Genomic DNA, 18367 nt, shown 5'->3' with positions numbered 1-18367 from the left:
TAGCCCTCCGCGACCGTCTCGGCTTATGTTGAATTCCAATGGCGGAGTCGGAGCAAGTTTTTCTGCTCGTTTCGGAGCAAGTTTGTTCCAATGACGGAGTGAGAGCAGGAGTAAGGTGTTCCAATGAGAGAGTCGGAGTGGATTGAGAGCGGGAGTCACTCCGTGGAGCAGAAAAAGATGCTCCGCCAAAATCGGCGGAGTGGACCGGAAGTCTGCATGACGTATTTCCTTTACCACGTTTGCCTGCTGGGAGGCGCCACCGGTCACGACTCGCGAGTTGTGTTGGTAATGGCGGACGACATGAACGGCTCGGCTGGTTCGGCAAAGCGTGCGGCATTGCTTTTGCTACTCGATAGCGACAGCTCTGAGTCGGAAAGCTCAAGTTCCGACACGAGCGATTGCTCGGATAGTGACAGCGACGGTGAAACTGCCGCTTACGAGCGGGAATTCAACAGGATGTTCCGCATTCCCGCAAAGAGGCCTAAAGTAGTCGGCTTCATCGAGGACGTCGTGCGGCAGTACTCGGACGATGAGGTAAGGAAAGAAAAAGGAAAGCAGCATACTCAAGGTTTAATACGTTGTGGTGCTTTCGTTTCTGTTTTTTTTTTTTTGTGCAGTTCCGAAGGCACTTCAGGCTATCTCGACCTGTGGCGGAAAAGTTGATCGCCGACTTTGCCGCGTCGTCAATGTGCCCTTCGGGCACACATGGAGGGGTTCCAGCGAAATCTGCTGAAACACATATCTTGTCTTTTATCTGGTTAGTTCTCGCCGTTTTTTCTATGCACCTGGCAAATTAACAACGATTAATGAAACGCGAAAGAGTCAGATGCCTGCATAAAAACGCATTTCACTACGAGCTCGTTGCTTGCAGTGCACTGTAGTCTGAAGCTGCTTTTTCGGATGCGTGTAATCCCACTGCGCAGGTACGCAGCCAACAAAACCTGCATGAGAAACGTGGCCAGCCGGTTCGACTTGTCGGAAAGCTCTGTTTACCGAATCCTTCATAGAGTGGCCGACTTCCTCCTGACCCTGGGACAGTCGTTGATAAAATTTCCTGCTGACCTGGAGAACCTCACTAGAAGTTTTGAGAAGGTTTGTTTTGATTTTCTTTACCTATAAGAAGCACTGAATATCGGCCAGCCAAGTTTTATTGATATTGCAACATCACTGTGCACGTTTTGTTTGCTATTTCAAGCTCTATAATGCTGGACCTTCATGAAAACGTGGTAGCTTGTGATGATAACACTCAGAATTTATACCAGTGGTGGTCGAAACATTCAACCTAAAAGTATCTCTTGGGATCACAGCCAATTCCTTGCTTAGGAATGATGCTGCATGCTTTGTCATCACCCACAATAGTAGATGTCTGTTCAGATTTCCGGGAGTACGATGCGATATAGACCATGTCTGCTTTGGCAAGCAAATTCTCATTACGTGCTTCAAATCGATTAAGGGAAGATACACGGGGTTTGTTTTATTCTCTCTCCCATTTTGCTATAGTAAAAAGAGAAGTGGATAGTAAAAAAACATGTAATATGTTGTGTGCACGGCAGTGTATGCTGCCCTCAGTACTTCTCAAAGTTGCATTTGGTTTGTATTTTGTTTCTTTAACTTAAAATAAATGGTGCTGTGCCATGAAGGGTATGCTGTTAACGTGAGTTAATGGGTATGAGCACCAGTATTTTCTCTTACAACTCCTTGCAAATGCTCATTTTATGTTCAGACATGCATGATATCGCTCAACACAAGTGTATGACTTGATTGCAGGTGTCTGGAATGCCTGATGTTGTTGGCTGCATCGATGGGTCGTACATCAAGATACAGTGCCCGGAGAAGAAGGTTGCTTCGACATATTGCAACAGGCACCATTACCTTTCCCTCACACTACAGGCCGTCTGCGATGACAAAAGGCGCTTCCTGGACGCATTCATTGGAAGTTCAAGCAAAATGCATGATTCGCATGTGTTCAGCTTGTCGCCACTTTCAAAGAAAATCTCTGCAGTATGTCAGGGGTCTTACCATCTTTTAGGGGATGCAGCGTATCCACTGCGGGAACACCTGTTGACCCCCTACAGGGATTACGGTGCTTTAACAAAGCAGCAAAAGCACTTTAATTATAAGTTTTCAGCGACAAGAGTTCTAATTGAAAATGCATTTAGCACTCTCAAAAAGCGCTTCAGACAGCTGATGTACCTTGAGCTCCGCACTATTCCCTGGCTCAATAAGTTTATCATAAGCTGCTGCGTTCTGCACAACTTGTGCATTGAGTATGGTGATGTAGAGCCAGATGATGATGATAATGAGCAAGCACCCAGTGACGTTCAGTGGCAGAATTGCAGTGATAATCATATTGACAAATCTGGTGAAGAGCGAGCACTGCGCAGGCTTGGAGAAATTAAGCGCACGAAAGTCTTGGCAAAGCTCCTGTAGAAAAACTGGTCACTAAACCATCCTGCTCCAAACTGTACTTTTCCTTTAGCTCCAAAACACCAAAAGCCACTTTAATGACAGCACTAGGCTTCATGCGTAATCATGCAATGATGGTATCACATTCTTTGTAGCCCTGTAATTCATCATCATCATCAGCCTTGTTACGCCCACTGCATGGCAAAGGCCTCTCCCATACTTCTCCAACTACCTCGGTCATGTACTAATTGTGGCCATGTACCTGCAAACTTCTTAATCTCATCCGCCCACCTAACTTTCTGCCGCCCCCTGCTACGTTTCCCTTGGAATCCAGCCCGTAATCCTTAATGCCCATCAGTTATCTTCCCTCCTCATTACATGTCCTGCCCATTTCTTTTTCTTGATTTCAACTAAGATGTTATTAACTCGCATTTGTTCCCTCACCCAATCTGCTCTTTTCTTATCCCTTAACGTTATTCCCATCATTCTTCTTTCCATAGCTTGTTGCGTCGTCCTCAATTTAAATAGAACTCTTTTCGTAAGCCTCCAGGTTTCTGCCCCGTACATGGGGGATAATGGCAACCTGCTGTTCATGATCTGAGAATGCCTGCCAAACGCACCCCAGCCATTCTTATTCTTTCAGTGTCATGATCCGGATCTGCGGTCACTACCTGCCCTAAGATGTATTCCCTTACCACTTCCAGTGCCTCGCTACCTATTGTAAATTGCTGTTCTCTTCCGAGACTGTTACACATTACTTTAGTTTTCTGCAGATTAATCTTTAGACCCACTCTTCTGCTTTGCCCCTTCAAGTCGGTGAGCATGCATTACAATTGGTCCCCTGAGTTACTAAACAAGGCAACATCATCAGCGAATCGAAAGTTGTTAAGGTATTCTCCATTAACTCTTATCCCCAATTCTTCCCAATCCAGGTCTCTGAATACCTCCTGTAAACACGCTGTCAATAGCATTGGAGGTATCGTATTGCCTTTATTGGGATTTTGTTGCTTTCTTTATGGAGGACTACAGTGGCTGTGGAGCTGCCATAGATATCTTTCAGTACTTTTACACACCGATTCCATAATGCCTTCATGACTGCCGAGGTTTCGACAGAATCAAACGCTTTCTCGTAATTAATGAAAGCTACATATAAGGGTTGGTTATATTCCGCACATTTCTCTATCACCTGACTGATAGTGTGAATACGGTCTATTGTTGAATAGCCTTTACGAAATCCTGCCTGGTCTGTAACTACCTGGATGTAAACATGAGAACCACTAGCTCCAATGTGCATCGAAATAAAGTCCATGCAGTAGTTGGGGGCTGCGGTGTGTGTACTAACGTGCGGCCCTCATTAAATACAAAAACACATGTTTGGCACTGTACACTTTTATTTAAACAAGCCGATATTCTCGGACACTGGATTTTTTTTATTCTTCAAGGCCAAGAGCACGGCTTAAAAGCCTAATTTTTTCTGAATGTTGTTTTGCTTTTTCTTGACGAATACGTTCCTTGTATTCTTGCCTTTCTTTGTGGCGCCTCTCTCTCTCTTGTTCCCGTGTAGCTCGTCTTTTTTCTTTTTCTTCTTGAATTTTGCTCATTTCATCGAAGAATACCTTCATCTCCAGCATTCTCGAACCTGAGGGCTTAGGCCTTTTGGGCATAGGCTCCTTTGTCAGTGCTTGGGTCAGCGCTAGGCTTTCGGACTCCTGGCTTTCTGATGCTTGGCTGGTCGACGCTGGGCTGGCGGATGCCTGGCTGGCCGACGCCTGGCTGGCCGACGCCTGGCTGGCCGACGCCTGGCTGGCTGGCCTCTTAACAGCAACAACGCCAGAGCTGTCCCTCAGCTCTTCGGGCTCGAGGCTGTCGTCTAGCCAGCGTATTCTGGCTACTTCATCCTCAAAGGGCACTTCACATGGGGAATTGCCGGATTTGTTGTTGTGTGCTGTAGCACTTCTTTTTCTACGCATAACGGTTTTGTAGCGGCTGCAGCACTGCTCACCGGTTTTTGGAACTCCAAGTGCCTCTGTAATGTTGGCTGCAATTCGACTGAACATTAGCTTTTTATTTTTGAATTTTTTCAATGGCCCAATCTCGGCAAAGTATTGCTCATAGTAATCAAATAGCAACTTGGTTTCCCCGGCTGTCCATTCACAGCCTGTACCTGCAAACAAAAAGTGCATGAGGTAGTTGTAGAGGTGTTACATCTGCATTAAGCTATTGTATTTTCTGGTTTGATTTGTGTAGTGCTCGTGTTTGCAGCTATCTTCTGAAGCTTATTTTATGATTTCTCCATCCTGTATCAGCCTTTGGGCTAACAGTATCAATAAATGAATGATATGTCATCATAAATGGACTCACTGGGCTGCAATTTGGCTGAACATTAGCTGCTTATTTTTGAATTTTTTTCAACGGTCCAATCTCAGCAAAGTACTGCTCATAATAATCAAATAGCAGCTTTGTTTCGCCGGCTGTCCACTCACAGCCTGTACCTGCAAGCAAAAACTGCATGAGATAGTTGTAGAGGTGTTACAGCTGCATTAAGCGATTGCATTTGCTGGTTTGATTTGTGTAGTGCTCGTGTTTGCAGCGATCTTTTGAAGCTCATTTTATGATTTCTCCATCCTGTATCGGCCTTTGGGCTAACAGTACCAATAAATAAATCATATGTCATTATGAATGAACTCACTGCGTTGGTCATTTTTTCTGCTCTGTTCCGGCACTGTTGATGGAAAAACCAAATGCAACATTATTCATTGCCCTGGATTCATAAAGGTGGCATATATGAAGCGACATAACCATTACGAAGTTGTACTCTGTGACATGTTGCAGTACATTAAACCACCACGTGCATTTCATGCAACTACGTAAGCAATTAAGCCATGTCACACTTCCTAACACAGCTTAACAAAATAACTCGCTGTTTGCTGCGCTACCTCATCTCAACACGAAATTTCTAATAATAGCGTAATATAAACATGCACGGTACCACGCAAGTTCAATATTTGCTCAACACATGGTGCACATTCTTGATTACATTACACACGCTTAGCATGATGCAACGTCCCTGATCAGGTGGCTGTTAATCAAAATTACCGTACGGTGCTTCTGGCCTGAAATCGACAGTGACGCTTCATGAAAAGCAATTTGTAGATTTCTGTGGCACTGAGACTGATTCGAAAATTGGATGCACTTACCGTCCTGACCTACATAACAGCACAACTCCATTCGGCAGCAGAATGCACTCGCACTGATACCTCCGCTAAAATTTCGTGGGAGACAAATTCTCAGGCACGTGACACTGCTTCATTGCTTCTTCGCGACATATAAAGCTAGACAACTACTTCTGCACCACGACGGACCCACAGGAAAATGCACAATACAATGACGGATGCGATGCGTTTGAGTGAAACGAACACATCAGCAGTAAAGCAACTACGCAACTGAAATATAGCGTCAACAGACAGTTGCTCCACGCAACACGTGCGTTGCATTGAACTTACAGCACAGTGTTCAAAGTTGCGAAGACACCTACCATGTTTGTCCGCATCCTGTGTGCTCATCAGAGGAAGCAAAAGCCGCTGCACGCTTGCCGAAATATCCATTTCGCACTTTTCAAAAAACAACAGGTGAACGGCGCTGAAGAGAGAAGTGACTGGCGTGGCGGTGCTGGGAGCAAACAGCGGAAGGAAACGACAACACGCAAGGCATCCTGGGTAACTCGGCAATAGAAGTTCCGCTTCCGCCTTGCTCCGGCGGCGCAGGTTGTGTTCCACTGGCGGATTTGGAGGCGTTGCTCTACGCCAGAGTCGAGTGCTCGCTCGCGGAGTGCGTCGGCTGCTCCGACTCCGCCATTGGAATTCAACATTAGTTCGCACGTCATTTCCCACGGGATGCTTCGGAGGCACCGACGCCGTCCCAAAAGGATAGAGAGCTGAATTGAAGACTCAGCCGTTTACACAGAGCTGCAGAACCCTCTCGAATACGGTGAAAACATCGAGTGGGTCTATAAGTGCGCCACAAAATTTAAAAAGAAAGAAAAAGGGTGACGAAAGAACAAAAGAAAGAAATCTGTAACAGCGGGAAGGGGGGAGGGGGGCTGACACCCGAATGCAGCCGGCAGAGCGTCCACCGGGAACAAACAAAAGTTCGCGGACGAACTCGCCAGGTATACGGCGTCACTAGAACACCAGGGGACTCTGCACGCGCGCACGCATGAGACTTATCTCACTTACGGGTCCGCGCTCGAGCCCGCGCCGCGAAGTGTGCGAAACCTTCACGCTACTCGACAGGGAGAATTCGAACCGAGATAAGAAGAGGCTGGCACAGAGGAGGACGGGCGCGTTAGAGGCGGCCAGCATTAATCAGAAAAATAAAATTTAAAGAAAGAGCCAACGAACGCGCTCGTGCCCCGGGCCACAACCGAGAGCGCCGCACGCTTCTCGAGCTCTTATCCAAGCGCGACACTCGGCCCGCACGCTGCACTACGTGCTTCGTCAATTCCCCCCGGCGTGTGCGAGAAAAAAAAAAGGAAAGAAAGCCGAGGACGTGTACTTCCCCGCAACAGCTTCGGGGGAACCCGGCAGCATCCCCCAACGGTATACACACCGCGCCGTTTCGGTATAATGGGCAGAAAACGAAACGGCGAGGGAAAAAGGAAAGTTCGAGAGGAGGTCAGAAGGGTATAAGCAAGAACGCGCGCGGTACAGTAGCTGTAGTCTACCGACTACACACAGAGACGCCTATGAGGTCTTGAGAGGCACGCACGCTTCTCGCTAAGAAACGTCCGCCATGGAGTGTTCCCAGTTCCCTAGGGGGAACGCGAGGAAGTTGCACGATTACCATGCCCCTTTTCCCCTGTCGCTATGGGCTAAGCTGCGCCACTGGCAGTTTGCTAGAGCGATTCGAAGCTTTCTGTTCTGGAGGGAGAGGGGGAAGGGCGGGATGCGGAAGAGGACAGCCTGGACCGGGCGTCCCGGAGGGAGCTGCCGCGTCTCCGTGAAATCAGCGCAGCCCCACGCGGCTCAACTAAGACTGCTGGCGGCTCCCGGAAAGTTGCTCTTAGTAAATGGCCCGCGAAACCCCCAGAATCGCGCCCGCTCTTGCTGCTTCACAACACATCCCCAGCCGCTCCTTTCACAAAACTACAGAGGCACATGACGGGGCTACGAAAAATGACGTGTCAAGGGCTCTATATACCAAGTACAAGCGACCATTCAATACCCTCCGCATGCCCTCAGACATTAACTGCACCACGTGTGAACTTATGTCTTATACTGGACGAGGGGGCGGGGGACATTTGCGAATGTCCGAGTAATCCGCATACGAAGCGCGTTCGCCGAAATTATTATCACCCTTTCGAATGTTGCTGCCAATTTCGCCGGGAATAACCAGCCATTCACATAACACCATTTCCGAATGAACGAAACTCCCCTTCATCATGCACAGCTGCTACGCGGCAGCAATGACCACCGGACGAGCGCGTATCGTTTTTCTTGCATGACAGAGTGCAGTCGAACGACTAAGCCTTCAGGCCAACCCCACTTTGTACATGCCACCTACATTAATTTTCTAGGACATTATGGCAAAGCTGTATACTGATGGAATTTAACGTCCAACCAACACAAATGCTACGGCAGACGCAGTGAGGAGACCGAAAGTAGCTTGTACCAAATGTTGATCTTTATCTTGCGCCAATAAAAGCGCGGTACAATAGCGTTCTTAGTGGCTCTTGCCGTCAGAATGCGGCCTATGGGGCCAAAAACCGGGCATGGGACCTAAGGTTCAGCAGTTGAATGTGGTAGCCAGCGAGCTGTCGATAGTAGATAAAACTAGGTTTTATTTCTTTTCCTAATCACATCGTTAACCAGCACACATCGCTAAATCACGTGTGTGATATTTGCAATTTTCCGAAACCCACCAAGAACTTTCCATAAACTTATTGCATTATTAACGAATAAAGGATCCTCTACGTTCGTGCAGCAGCAGGCAGCTCCTGACCAATTGCTCACAATCCCTTCAAATGACACAAAACGCGTCACCTCATTTCACTCGCCTCTACAAGCTACGTACACTTGCACCCAGCCGACCATCCGCTTTCACTACAACGAAACCTAAAGGCACACGAAGAAGCCCAAAGAGCAACGTTAGTCCAAAACGAGATGGCGTAAGACTGATAGAACTGCGTCGAAGGGTGTAAGATTCGTCGGACGATCTCGCCGCTGCCACCATTTGTTAGAGTTGTCGGACGATCTACAAGCTGTAGGCCGATCTCACCGCTGCCACTCAGATGTAAGATTTGGCAGTCGTAGCTGTAGGAAGAAGCTTGACTCTTCGTCGGGACTTAGGAGAGCACGATTTATTTACATGTTATTTACAGTTGAACATGAGATACATCGACAGTCTAGCGTGAATCCCAAATGGTGCCCGCAAGACGAGCAAACAGCTTACGAGCACACAGCTCACGAGTACATTTCGAGCACGACAACGAGCACACACTAGCAGCCGACAATCGCTGCTTATATGCACTCCGCTCGACGTCATAGTTCGACGTCATTGTAGATGACCCACCCTTTTGGAGGAGGCGGGCTCTCGACTTGGACGAGGATGAGGGCTCACACACACGCACGCACACACATGTTAACGGTCCGAAACCGACACCACACGAATTTCGTAGAACTCGGAGCCGGGTAGCACAATGTGTTGCGTCTCGGTCGGCGCGTGGGAAGGAGCCTTCGTCGGCTTTTCCGCGGCAACTCCCCCACCCGTAGCAGATCAGGTCTGCGTTGTTGTGTTGCGCACAAAGCCTGCTTCGTCGAACGCATCCTAGCTGAAGCGACGGAGAGTGGAGGATGCGCGCATTGTTCCCGACACAAAGTCGACTTAGTCACGCCGTGGCTAGAGGTTGGCGGCGGCGTTCCAAGATGAGGTTGCCACCACTGGCGTAAATGGCTGGCAAACTTGCACTGCAGCTGGCCGTTCTTAACAAGGGCCGCCGACAAGAACCGCCATTCGGTCCAGGCCCAGTCCCCTAGCTAATCCATTGGAAAAACGCGTTTCCGTGAAAGCATCGACATGACCGCGGGATTCAATCCACCTGCTCGCATTCCTTAATCGGGCTCACGCACGTCCACGCTCTCTCTCTCTCTCTATCTGCTTTGAGACGTGTCTGCACCCTTCGAGTACGCGGAGTAGCAGATTAGAGACGAAGATCCTCCGGCTGACCTCCTCCGCTTTCCTGCCATTAACGTTTTTTCTCTCTCTTTTATCAAGACAGCGACTGTATTCCATTTAACCAACACCATACAGAGCAGCGAAAGATACGAGCTGCGTGTCAGTCAACCGGAAAGAAGAAAGACAAATAAGAGTACCCGAAACGGGCTCCTCCATTGTCCGCCTCTCGATCGGACGCCGACTGTCTGGAAGTTTCACGGAAGGATAAGTAGTGCGCAATGGGCGAGTCCTCCTCCGTCCTTCTCTGCAACCCGCAGCCTGCTCTCGCTACTGGTTGGCCGACCCCTAACCCCCCCCCCCCCCCCCCCCCGACTTCCACCGCACGGTCCCTGCACGCGGAGTCGGCGAGACGTAGCTCGACTCGTCCTTTACCAGCTTGCCACGAGGGCGAGCGGGGGAGGGGGTTGTCAGCCGAATTGGCATGCATCGGAGCTCGGACCCGAGAGCAACGAAGACCAAATTTTGAAAGAAAAAAAGGGAAGAGAGAAGAAAAAAAAAGGAAAAAGGAAACAGAACGAAACTAAGGCCACTGCATATACTGAGGCAACAGGAAGTAGGCCGGCAAACCATCTCGCCCTCTTCCCTTCCTCTTCGACTCCAGCGGAGCCGGCCGCGGCCGCTCGTAAAAAAGTCGCCGTGTTGCGGCCTAAATTATAAATCAAGCGGAGAGCGCGTTTCCTTGCTGCGTCAGCGACCGCATTTCTCGAGCGTCCACCGAAGAGAGAGAGAAAAAAAAAAAAGAGGGGGCATCGGTTTCTTGCGTGTGCCGAAGCCTGTATATACCCGCTAACCGGACAGCCCCTATAACCAGGCCGCGCATGGCACCGCGCAAGTTATACGGGCAGCCCACAGGGAGGCCGCCATAAGCACATGGCGGAGAGCGGGTAGAGCCTCGACGGACTGCGCTACTCGCGGGCACCAGGGGACTACGTGATGCCTGGGACACAAAAAGAGATCCGATAGGCTGATCGATTATTTAAACTAGCGGTGAAGAGGAAAGTTAACCCCGCAACTTCCCTGCCTCTCTTTCCACGCTTCTCTGTCGACGAAGGAAAATTTATAACATCTTTTATTTCTGGTCCTGGAGAGTACAATCCGTACAAACAAATGAAACAATGAAACTGTCATTCCGACAAAGAATTAACTACTACAGTTGTTAAACTAAGTCGTAGTTGGTTTGCTACGCTATCCACAACTAAAGCTTCCCCTCCAACGTATCGGAAAATATACCACTGACTTAGTTTTCCACGTCCTCATGAGCGTTATGAGGTATCTAACACACCGTATCAAATACATTAAGCTAGGCTGCATGGGGCTAAAGCGTAACGCACTGGCTTCTGAAGTTGGCCAAAAGTAAGACCGATCAGCGGGGGGATTCCCACGTTTCCGTGACGTCATAGATTTTGGCAATGACTGCTCGGCACTCATCGATGTAGTTCACCTAATGAAGTGTGTTTATACTTCGTTCTAAACTTACCAAAGACACGTGTCCGCAAGTTCTGCGAACGTCTGCTGCGTAAATATCGCCCAAAAATCCGCAACTATTGCGACTTTCAAAAATGATACTTAAGACGGTGAAAATTACTATAAGTATATAGTTGGCAGTAATAGTCGCTTCGCAAGATAACGTGTTAGCTCAAGAAAATATCAGACATATGCAGACGTAGTCTGTAACAGAAAAAAAGCATATTGTAGAATTTCCTATCAGGCCCAAATGCAATAATAAAAGAAAATAGACACGCGCACCGATCGCTCGCGTCCCGACATGTTTGGACAGTGCAAATACAACTCGCAGCTTCGCGATGACTTGGTAATATTCACGTGCCCTGATACTTTACTCGTGTTCAGAACTACGAAAACGTTCGTGACATTCGACTGTCTTCGGTGTTGTTCAGTCTTTGTTGCGCTTTAAGCGTTGCTCGACCTGCGAAGAGCAGTAGCCGGCGGCAATAAAGGAGGCCAAACGTCTTCTTTATTTACAGATAAATTATTAAAAAGGAAAGGCGGACGCATGGATGGGGGGGGGGGGGGAAAGCGAGTGGACAAACACAAGCACTTGCTTGTCCCCGTCTGTCACAGCGTCTAAAAGTTCTCGACTACGTCCGCATCAACAAGTCGAAACCTCAACGCTCGCGAAAGCCACGACGGGGGTAACAATGGATTTGACGGCCGATCGATGCTTTTACGCTCGCTCTGACGAAACCCCTCTGGCTACAGCAAGTGCACGAGGTGAGCCCTATCGACAAGTGCGGATTTTGCAAGGACACGCGAGTGCTATTTCGGGTACAGCGACGCAGGAAATGTCAGGCCTAAGCGAAACATGCGCCCCGCGCGGTAACAGAACCGCGAGACGTCCTAATAAATGGGCGAGACGTTGCCGCAGCTCGTCGTTAAAGAGTACCGGTGAGTGCGCATGTGGGTCCTTCGCTATTTCAGGAGTTGGCTATTTATACGCCTGGTCATTCTGCGAGAGTTCATGAATAAGTATTTCTTTTTTTTACTCGTTTTTCCGGGTTCGTGGATCATTTTACTGACATACTACTCCCCACTGCTGAGGCCTGTCTGAGCTACGGACATTCCTCGTGCGAGCACAGCACACTGCACCATAAAACTGCTGGTCCGTGCCCATGGTGCGCGAGTACCGCACAAGGCGATGGCGCCAGTGTTTTTAGAGTCTCAATAACTTTCAACCTTTCCTGATGACCTGGCAATAAATATGTCCACAAGCATCTCCAATCCTGCCGTGATATGCTGACAAGTTCCGCAATTGCACTCGAGAAACCGCTTGATTCGAGGAGTAAAGAGGGTTCACTACGGGACGTCCCTGAAGCAGCGTATTGACGTCGACGAGTGCCCCTAATACAAGGCTATCATGGTTGACGCTGGCATAAGGAGGGTTTTTTTTTTTTCTTTTTTTCTAGAAACGAAGAGATGCTAAGACTGGAGTCAGCACTGAAACTCACAGCCTATATATAGCTGCGCAGAAATCGAGCGCGTGCCCTGCGCAAGGAGAAGAGTGAAACGACGGCGAGTACGACACGGTACTCAAAGAAAGTGACGTGCACAGGCAAAGAAACGCTGATCAGTGGGAGGGAATGAACGATCGTTTAGACGGAGCAGAACGGGACATGCCGCCGGTGCAGGCCCCTTCGCCGTCATTACTACCCTGGCAAGCACTGGCAGCCAAAAGTGCAGCACGAGGTCATCCTCGTGGCAACGGTGTCGTCTCAGTATCGACGAAATCCAATACTGTCGAAATGGGCACGCACAGCGAGAGAGAGAAAGCGAGATAGAGAGGGTAAGAGAGCGAAGAAAGAAAGAAAGCCTCGCGCAAATGACAAAAAAGAAACGTTCATTTGCCGTAATCGATGGCACTAAAGTAACTAAACTTATCTATTTCCCCCAGCCACACCCCTCTCACTGGTACAGCATTCTAAGCACGAACACAACACACGTCACAAAAAATCAGGCTACTTATAGTTTTCACCTGACGTCACGGACGCAACTCTCACCTCGCTGGTACCCAAACATGGCGGCTACGATGACGTAAGTGTACTGTATCATCATGCGCGCATGCTCTTGCTTTCTAATGGTAACTGTTCTGCTCCGGCTTTTCACTGTTATCGCCTTGTCGCTCGACGCAAGAGGCTGTGGTGCAGTCACGCTCTCACGTTTCTTGTTTATGCTTCTTTTCGCCGTTGCAATACCCCAAGATGGAGGTTATATGAGGACGTCAATGCAAGTTACGCAATCGTCCGGAATCTGGGTGACCCCGGGCAAGTCGAATGCGTCCACTGGCAAAGCGTGGAAACCTAATCAAAGCTATGCAGTCCCCGTTTCTTTAAGTGTCCGTTCCAACAGATCACTTGGCCCAACAGATCCAGCAGATCAACAGATGACTAAATCAAAGGCTTTGCCATAACGTGAAAGCCGAGTAGCTGCGATGAACGATAAGCGACCACGATACGACGATGACGACAAATACGCAACGACAACGAGGTCCGAGGAGTGTACAACGGCGACGGCACAAACGCTAACGGCAAGATGAGCAGACATGGCCGACGAGCTAGCGCGATTACGGCTCGACGACGGTACGTCGGTTCGCACGTTGCAGACCGAGATCAATTATGATGATCTTTTTTTTTTTTTTTTCTTTCTTTGGTGACTTCTTTAGGAAACCAACACAGAGATCGAATGTGACAACAGAAAGGTCGGAAGACTAAAGTGAAAATCGCCCGGTTGGCTACACTGAACGAAAGACGGGGAAGTACCAGGAACAGAAGTACGACAGCAAGACGAGGTTGCCTGAACACATGCGCGCACAAAGAGAATAGCTTGTGGTAGCGCAAAGGCGTTCGCAGAGGCCCGCTGATCATGATCATCGTAAAACAAGACATATACACCAGCTCCAGACGTCGCGTCAGAGCTCGTTGAAGCGCCCCTACAACAGTTACCGTCGTAAAAACAAGCGGCGACTCGTCCTTTCCCCCGCTGCCGTCACAATGCACACCCGCATCATCTGCCTCGACGAGAGAATACGGCCGCCCGAACAAAGCAGACGGCTTAATCACCGCAGTACTTCCGGAATTACCCCGCCGTCTCCATCCGAGGTAGAGTTGTCCTGGCCGCCCATGAAACAGAGGCGGCGGCTACGACGCTTAAGCACCTCCCTCTCCCTCCCTCTCCCCCACTCCCTCAATCCCGCAGCCGCCACCCCCTTTCCACCCTTTGTCGCGTATACAGCGCTCGTTAGAACGAAGGAAGATATCCCCGATTAAAGATCGCTAATTACGCAATCGATTAGGAAGCGCTTACGACCCGCAGACAATCAAGAAACAAGCAGGAAGAGGAGGAGAGCGTAGAAAATGGGAGAGGCGGTGGGCGCAAAGCGATAGCCGCCGCCACTTAATCGCGCATCTCTTCGGCACGGATGCTCGAGCAGAGAGTCGAGTAATGCTCTGGGGCGGCGCAGCGGTCCAGCATCGCTCCTTCGAAGCACTTCGCGCGCAGATGGGCGACGACCCGATGCCGAGCAGGCATGTGCGTATGGCGTGGCGTAACACGGCTTGCATGGCGGATGAATTCACACGTGGAGCGCGTAGCTTCTCTCGGCGCGGCCGCCCCTCCTTCGCTCGACGAACCGTTAGAGAGCTTTAGCTTAGGGGACGCAAGCGCGTTGCTTGTGCAAGAACGCGAACCCTGCAAGAATAAAGGAACTTGATGGGAGCCGGGCTCCCATCAAGACTGAAAACTGAAAGACACTTGCCGCACGTGAAATGCGAAGCCCGCCTGGCGTTCCTCGGCGCTCCCTTCGAGTTATTTTGCACGCGCGGCCCCGACAGCGTCCCTTATTAAATGAGAGGTATTTCTTGGCGAACATTTGCCACTTTGGCAGTATCTATCTAGCCGCCTACGTCTCGGTGCTCTCACGGTCGTTTCGTTAACTTGCTATAGGTACCATAATTGGCATAGTATGACAACTGTGTGTGACGAAGATAAATGATAGGTCGTGACATGATTGTCATGACTTTTTTTTTTCTGGGTCCCCTGTTCCTAAAACTTCGTATCCTCGGCGTCTCTGCCTATACGTATTTTTATATCTTCGGTATATTGCTACATACTTCTACGTCATCGCGCATTTTTTGGTTCAAATTCGCTATCTTCCCTATCCTCTCTGCTGTCCGGCTCTTAAGTTGTGAACCTCCAGCTGAGAGTCACCGCAATGCTCTGCAACGAGCTTGCAGTGCATATTTTATTGGGTGCTCTGTCAGGTGAAGTTGCGCGCGTCAAGAACTTATTCATTCATTTTCTTTTCTTTGTGTGTGAGTGTTAAGGTAACTAGAAACCGTAGTAAAGTGAAATGTGAGTTGCGATGGGCAAAACCGAAGCAGCAGCCAACGTTTTTCTTGATACCTTCGTATTGAGACGGGCGACGGAAGAGCATGTCAAGAAGCGGTGCGAGTGAAATAGGCGCAAGAGAAAAAGGGGGGGGGGGGGGGGTCACAGAGAGAGAACGAAGAAGAAAAGACGCAGGGAAACTAGACAGGATAAACCACATAACTAGGCAGAGTGGGGCTCGAGATGGGGAGGGAGGGCAAATTACCGCAAAAAGGAAGAAAAGAAAGAACAACCCCATTTAAATATGTGATGAAACGGCGCGAACTATTGTAGAGGCATTTGCGCTATAAGCACGACAAGCTGCCATACAAGCAAACAAACAAACAAAAGAAAAAGAAAGAAGGCAGAGAGAGAGAGAGAGAGAGAGTTATATATGGCCGCTCATTCGTCGGGTACAGCGGCTGCATCGGCGAGGGTCAGTCAGGCGAGAAACACGGCGGTGGCCGACACCCCGAGAAAACAGAAGATCGTAAAAAATGCGAAAACGCGCATATTACGGGCGCGAGCAAAGAAGAACCGAACTTTGAAAAGGCGACGAAAATCCTGGAAAGAAGGAAACGGCGACGCGCCATATAGCCGTAGAATTAGCGCCTTTGATTAATAGGATCCACGCCTTCGCTTGCCCCCGCTGCTCTCCACTCTCCGCCGGCAAAAGCCAAGAAGAAGAGCCGAGGGAGAGGCGGGTGCGAGAACTGAAACCCGAAGGGAGACGAGAAGGAAAGAGACGGCGACGCGAAACGATCGCGCGCGCGCTAGTCGAGCAATTTTTCGCTCGAAAACCGTGCAACGCCGACGGACGCTCGGAGCACAACAGGAGAGAGAGAGAGAGAGAAAGAAACGCATGGTGCGGAGCCCGACAGCAACCTATATATACACTGTGTAACCGCCATCGTTTTCGTTCGCACAAGCGAGCGAACGCTCGCTAAGGAAGACGGACGGCGTCTGGCAATCGCCAGCGCCGCCACCCACCCCCTTCCTCCTCCGCCGTTCTTTCCGTTCGCCCTCCTCCTCTCCGGCGTCTGGGCCCTAGACGGGAATTGCGAAGAATAAAGGAACGGCGAAGAATAGGGTATTAGGGAAAAGGGGGGGTTAAAGGGAGCGGAATTAGGGCAACGCGGAAATTAAGGCTCCTTTTGTTTGCTTTCATAGTTTGTGCGTGAGTGAGTGAGTGAGTGAGTGAGTGAGTGAGTGAGTGAGTGAGTGAGTGAGTGAGTGAGTGAGTGAGTGAGTGAGTGAGTGAGATAAAGAACACTGAAACAGCAGGAGGTCTAACGAGATGCAGTGCGGTTTGCTACGCTGCGCGGGAGAGACGAACAGCGCTATTTGCCAGTTGACTCAGTGGCCGGGTTTAAAGGGACACCAAAGAGCAAAAAAGATTAGTTCAACTGTATTAGCAAATTATGATTCCACAACACAAAAAGAAGCCGCCCCTACCGTGACAGGAGGCTTAGCATGCCAAAAAAAGACATAAAAAGGGGGGGAAAACGGTGGCGCCGCCGCCTCAAAGTTCCTGCACTAGCACGGCATGACGTCATGCATTTTGACGGTGTCTTCTCGGGCCTAGGTAATCTTATTGTAAAGTTATTTGAAATTTCGGTATTGTAGATTCTAAATTGTATCCTGAATGAGCCAATTAATGAACTTAGCAAGCTTCAAGTACTTTTACTCAACCACAACGGCCCAAATACGAGGAAAGAAACGTTGAAATCCATGTGACGTCACATTGACGTACCACCACTGGGGTTTCAGCGGAAAATTGAAGAAAAAAAGCCTATTGCTTGGCCTTTTCCTTTCGTAGCAACCAACTTCTTACCGTGAAATTAAAGAAAATAGAGCTTTTAAATATTTAATTTGTTCAATTTGATTTAGTGTTTTAGCTTTCGTGTCCGTTCAAAGTCCTAATGCCAACACAGGGAATATGAGATGTCACAGGGGAGGGCTGCCGATTAATTTTGACAGTCTAAAGTTATCCCTAATGCTAAGCGACGAAGTCACCTTCCTTAACCTTCATTTAATAAAGAAACAAGCAAACAAGAAAGAAGTGGCAGGCAATGATGACGAGTAACGTGCTGCCGCATATGCAATTATTGAAATTACAATTTAGGCACGCGTCAGTACTAGGGAAATTGGAAAGAACGTTAAACAGGGCGGGTGAGAGAGAGAGGAGCGTTTTGCCTAAGGGGGCACGCGCCATTTCCACGGGAAATGGCAGGAGCAACAAAAGCGACTGCAAAGCAAACCGCTAATTGTCAGTTAGAGAACCAGCTGGAGTAACAAGTTGGGAAAAACAGGCAGGGAAGGGGAGGGGGCGACATAGCTGTCCCTAATGACGCGATTTGTCAGCGTCGACGACGTCAGGCAGAGGTGGCAACCTATAGCGGGATCAACGCTATTAGTTCTACCAACGTTGACCGGGATGGCACGTTCTTCTGAGAACGCGTTTGGCAAGCGCCAGAAAGGCAAACGTCGCCCTCCGCCTGCTCCCTGGATGCTAATATCTCTTCAATTTCCGGTTGGGAAATAAATAAGAGGCGCGAGCATCTCGCGAGACTGTCCGCGAATGTACAGGCCGTCAAAAAGCACGCGCTGCGTCAGCGAGCATCGCACTGTAACGAGCATCGGAAAACGCTCTCGCATCACTTAACGGCAGCGCCAACGGTACTTAACAATCGCGGTGTAATGAACGCAATAATCACTTCGGTCACTGTTCACACGCTTGTACCATTAGCGGAACTAGCACAGACGAATGTAGAAGAAAGCATTCGCTTCGGTATCTGTCCTGCGCAAGCAGTGACTGATATGCAATGTTTGGATAATACGCATCGAACCT

General features: G+C 49.2%; 2 protein-coding genes across 5 annotated transcripts in view; one reads left to right on the top strand and one right to left on the bottom strand.

Annotated features, from left to right (window-relative positions):
- LOC126543780 (CUGBP Elav-like family member 1-A) overlaps window positions 1-18367 on the bottom strand; it is a 575682-nt gene that overhangs the window by 446765 nt on the left and 110550 nt on the right. The window lies entirely within an intron of this gene.
- LOC126519006 (putative nuclease HARBI1) lies at window positions 289-5090 on the top strand. The gene is made up of 4 exons (XM_055065092.2): window positions 289-534; window positions 618-688; window positions 924-1092; window positions 1768-5090. Exons 1-4 carry the CDS (start codon window positions 289-291, stop codon window positions 2428-2430), a joined length of 1149 nt encoding a protein of 382 aa, XP_054921067.2. The 3' UTR covers window positions 2431-5090.

Source organism: Dermacentor andersoni, chromosome 10 (assembly GCF_023375885.2).
Source record: "Dermacentor andersoni chromosome 10, qqDerAnde1_hic_scaffold, whole genome shotgun sequence".
Lineage (NCBI taxonomy): Eukaryota > Metazoa > Arthropoda > Arachnida > Ixodida > Ixodidae > Dermacentor > Dermacentor andersoni.
Note: the sequence above shows the minus strand (reverse complement) of the source record. Positions and strands in the feature narration are given on the sequence as shown.

What these genes read in the sequence shown, in the direction of transcription:
- LOC126519006 (XM_055065092.2), top strand. Translation starts at nt 289, where the DNA reads ATGGCGGACGACATGAACGGCTCGGCTGGTTCGGCAAAGCGTGCGGCA. An exon ending in GGCAGTACTCGGACGATGAG is followed by an intron (nt 535 to 617) that starts GTAAGGAAAGAA and finishes TTTTTTGTGCAG; the next exon opens with TTCCGAAGGCACTTCAGGCT. An exon ending in TCACTAGAAGTTTTGAGAAG is followed by an intron (nt 1,093 to 1,767) that starts GTTTGTTTTGAT and finishes ACTTGATTGCAG; the next exon opens with GTGTCTGGAATGCCTGATGT.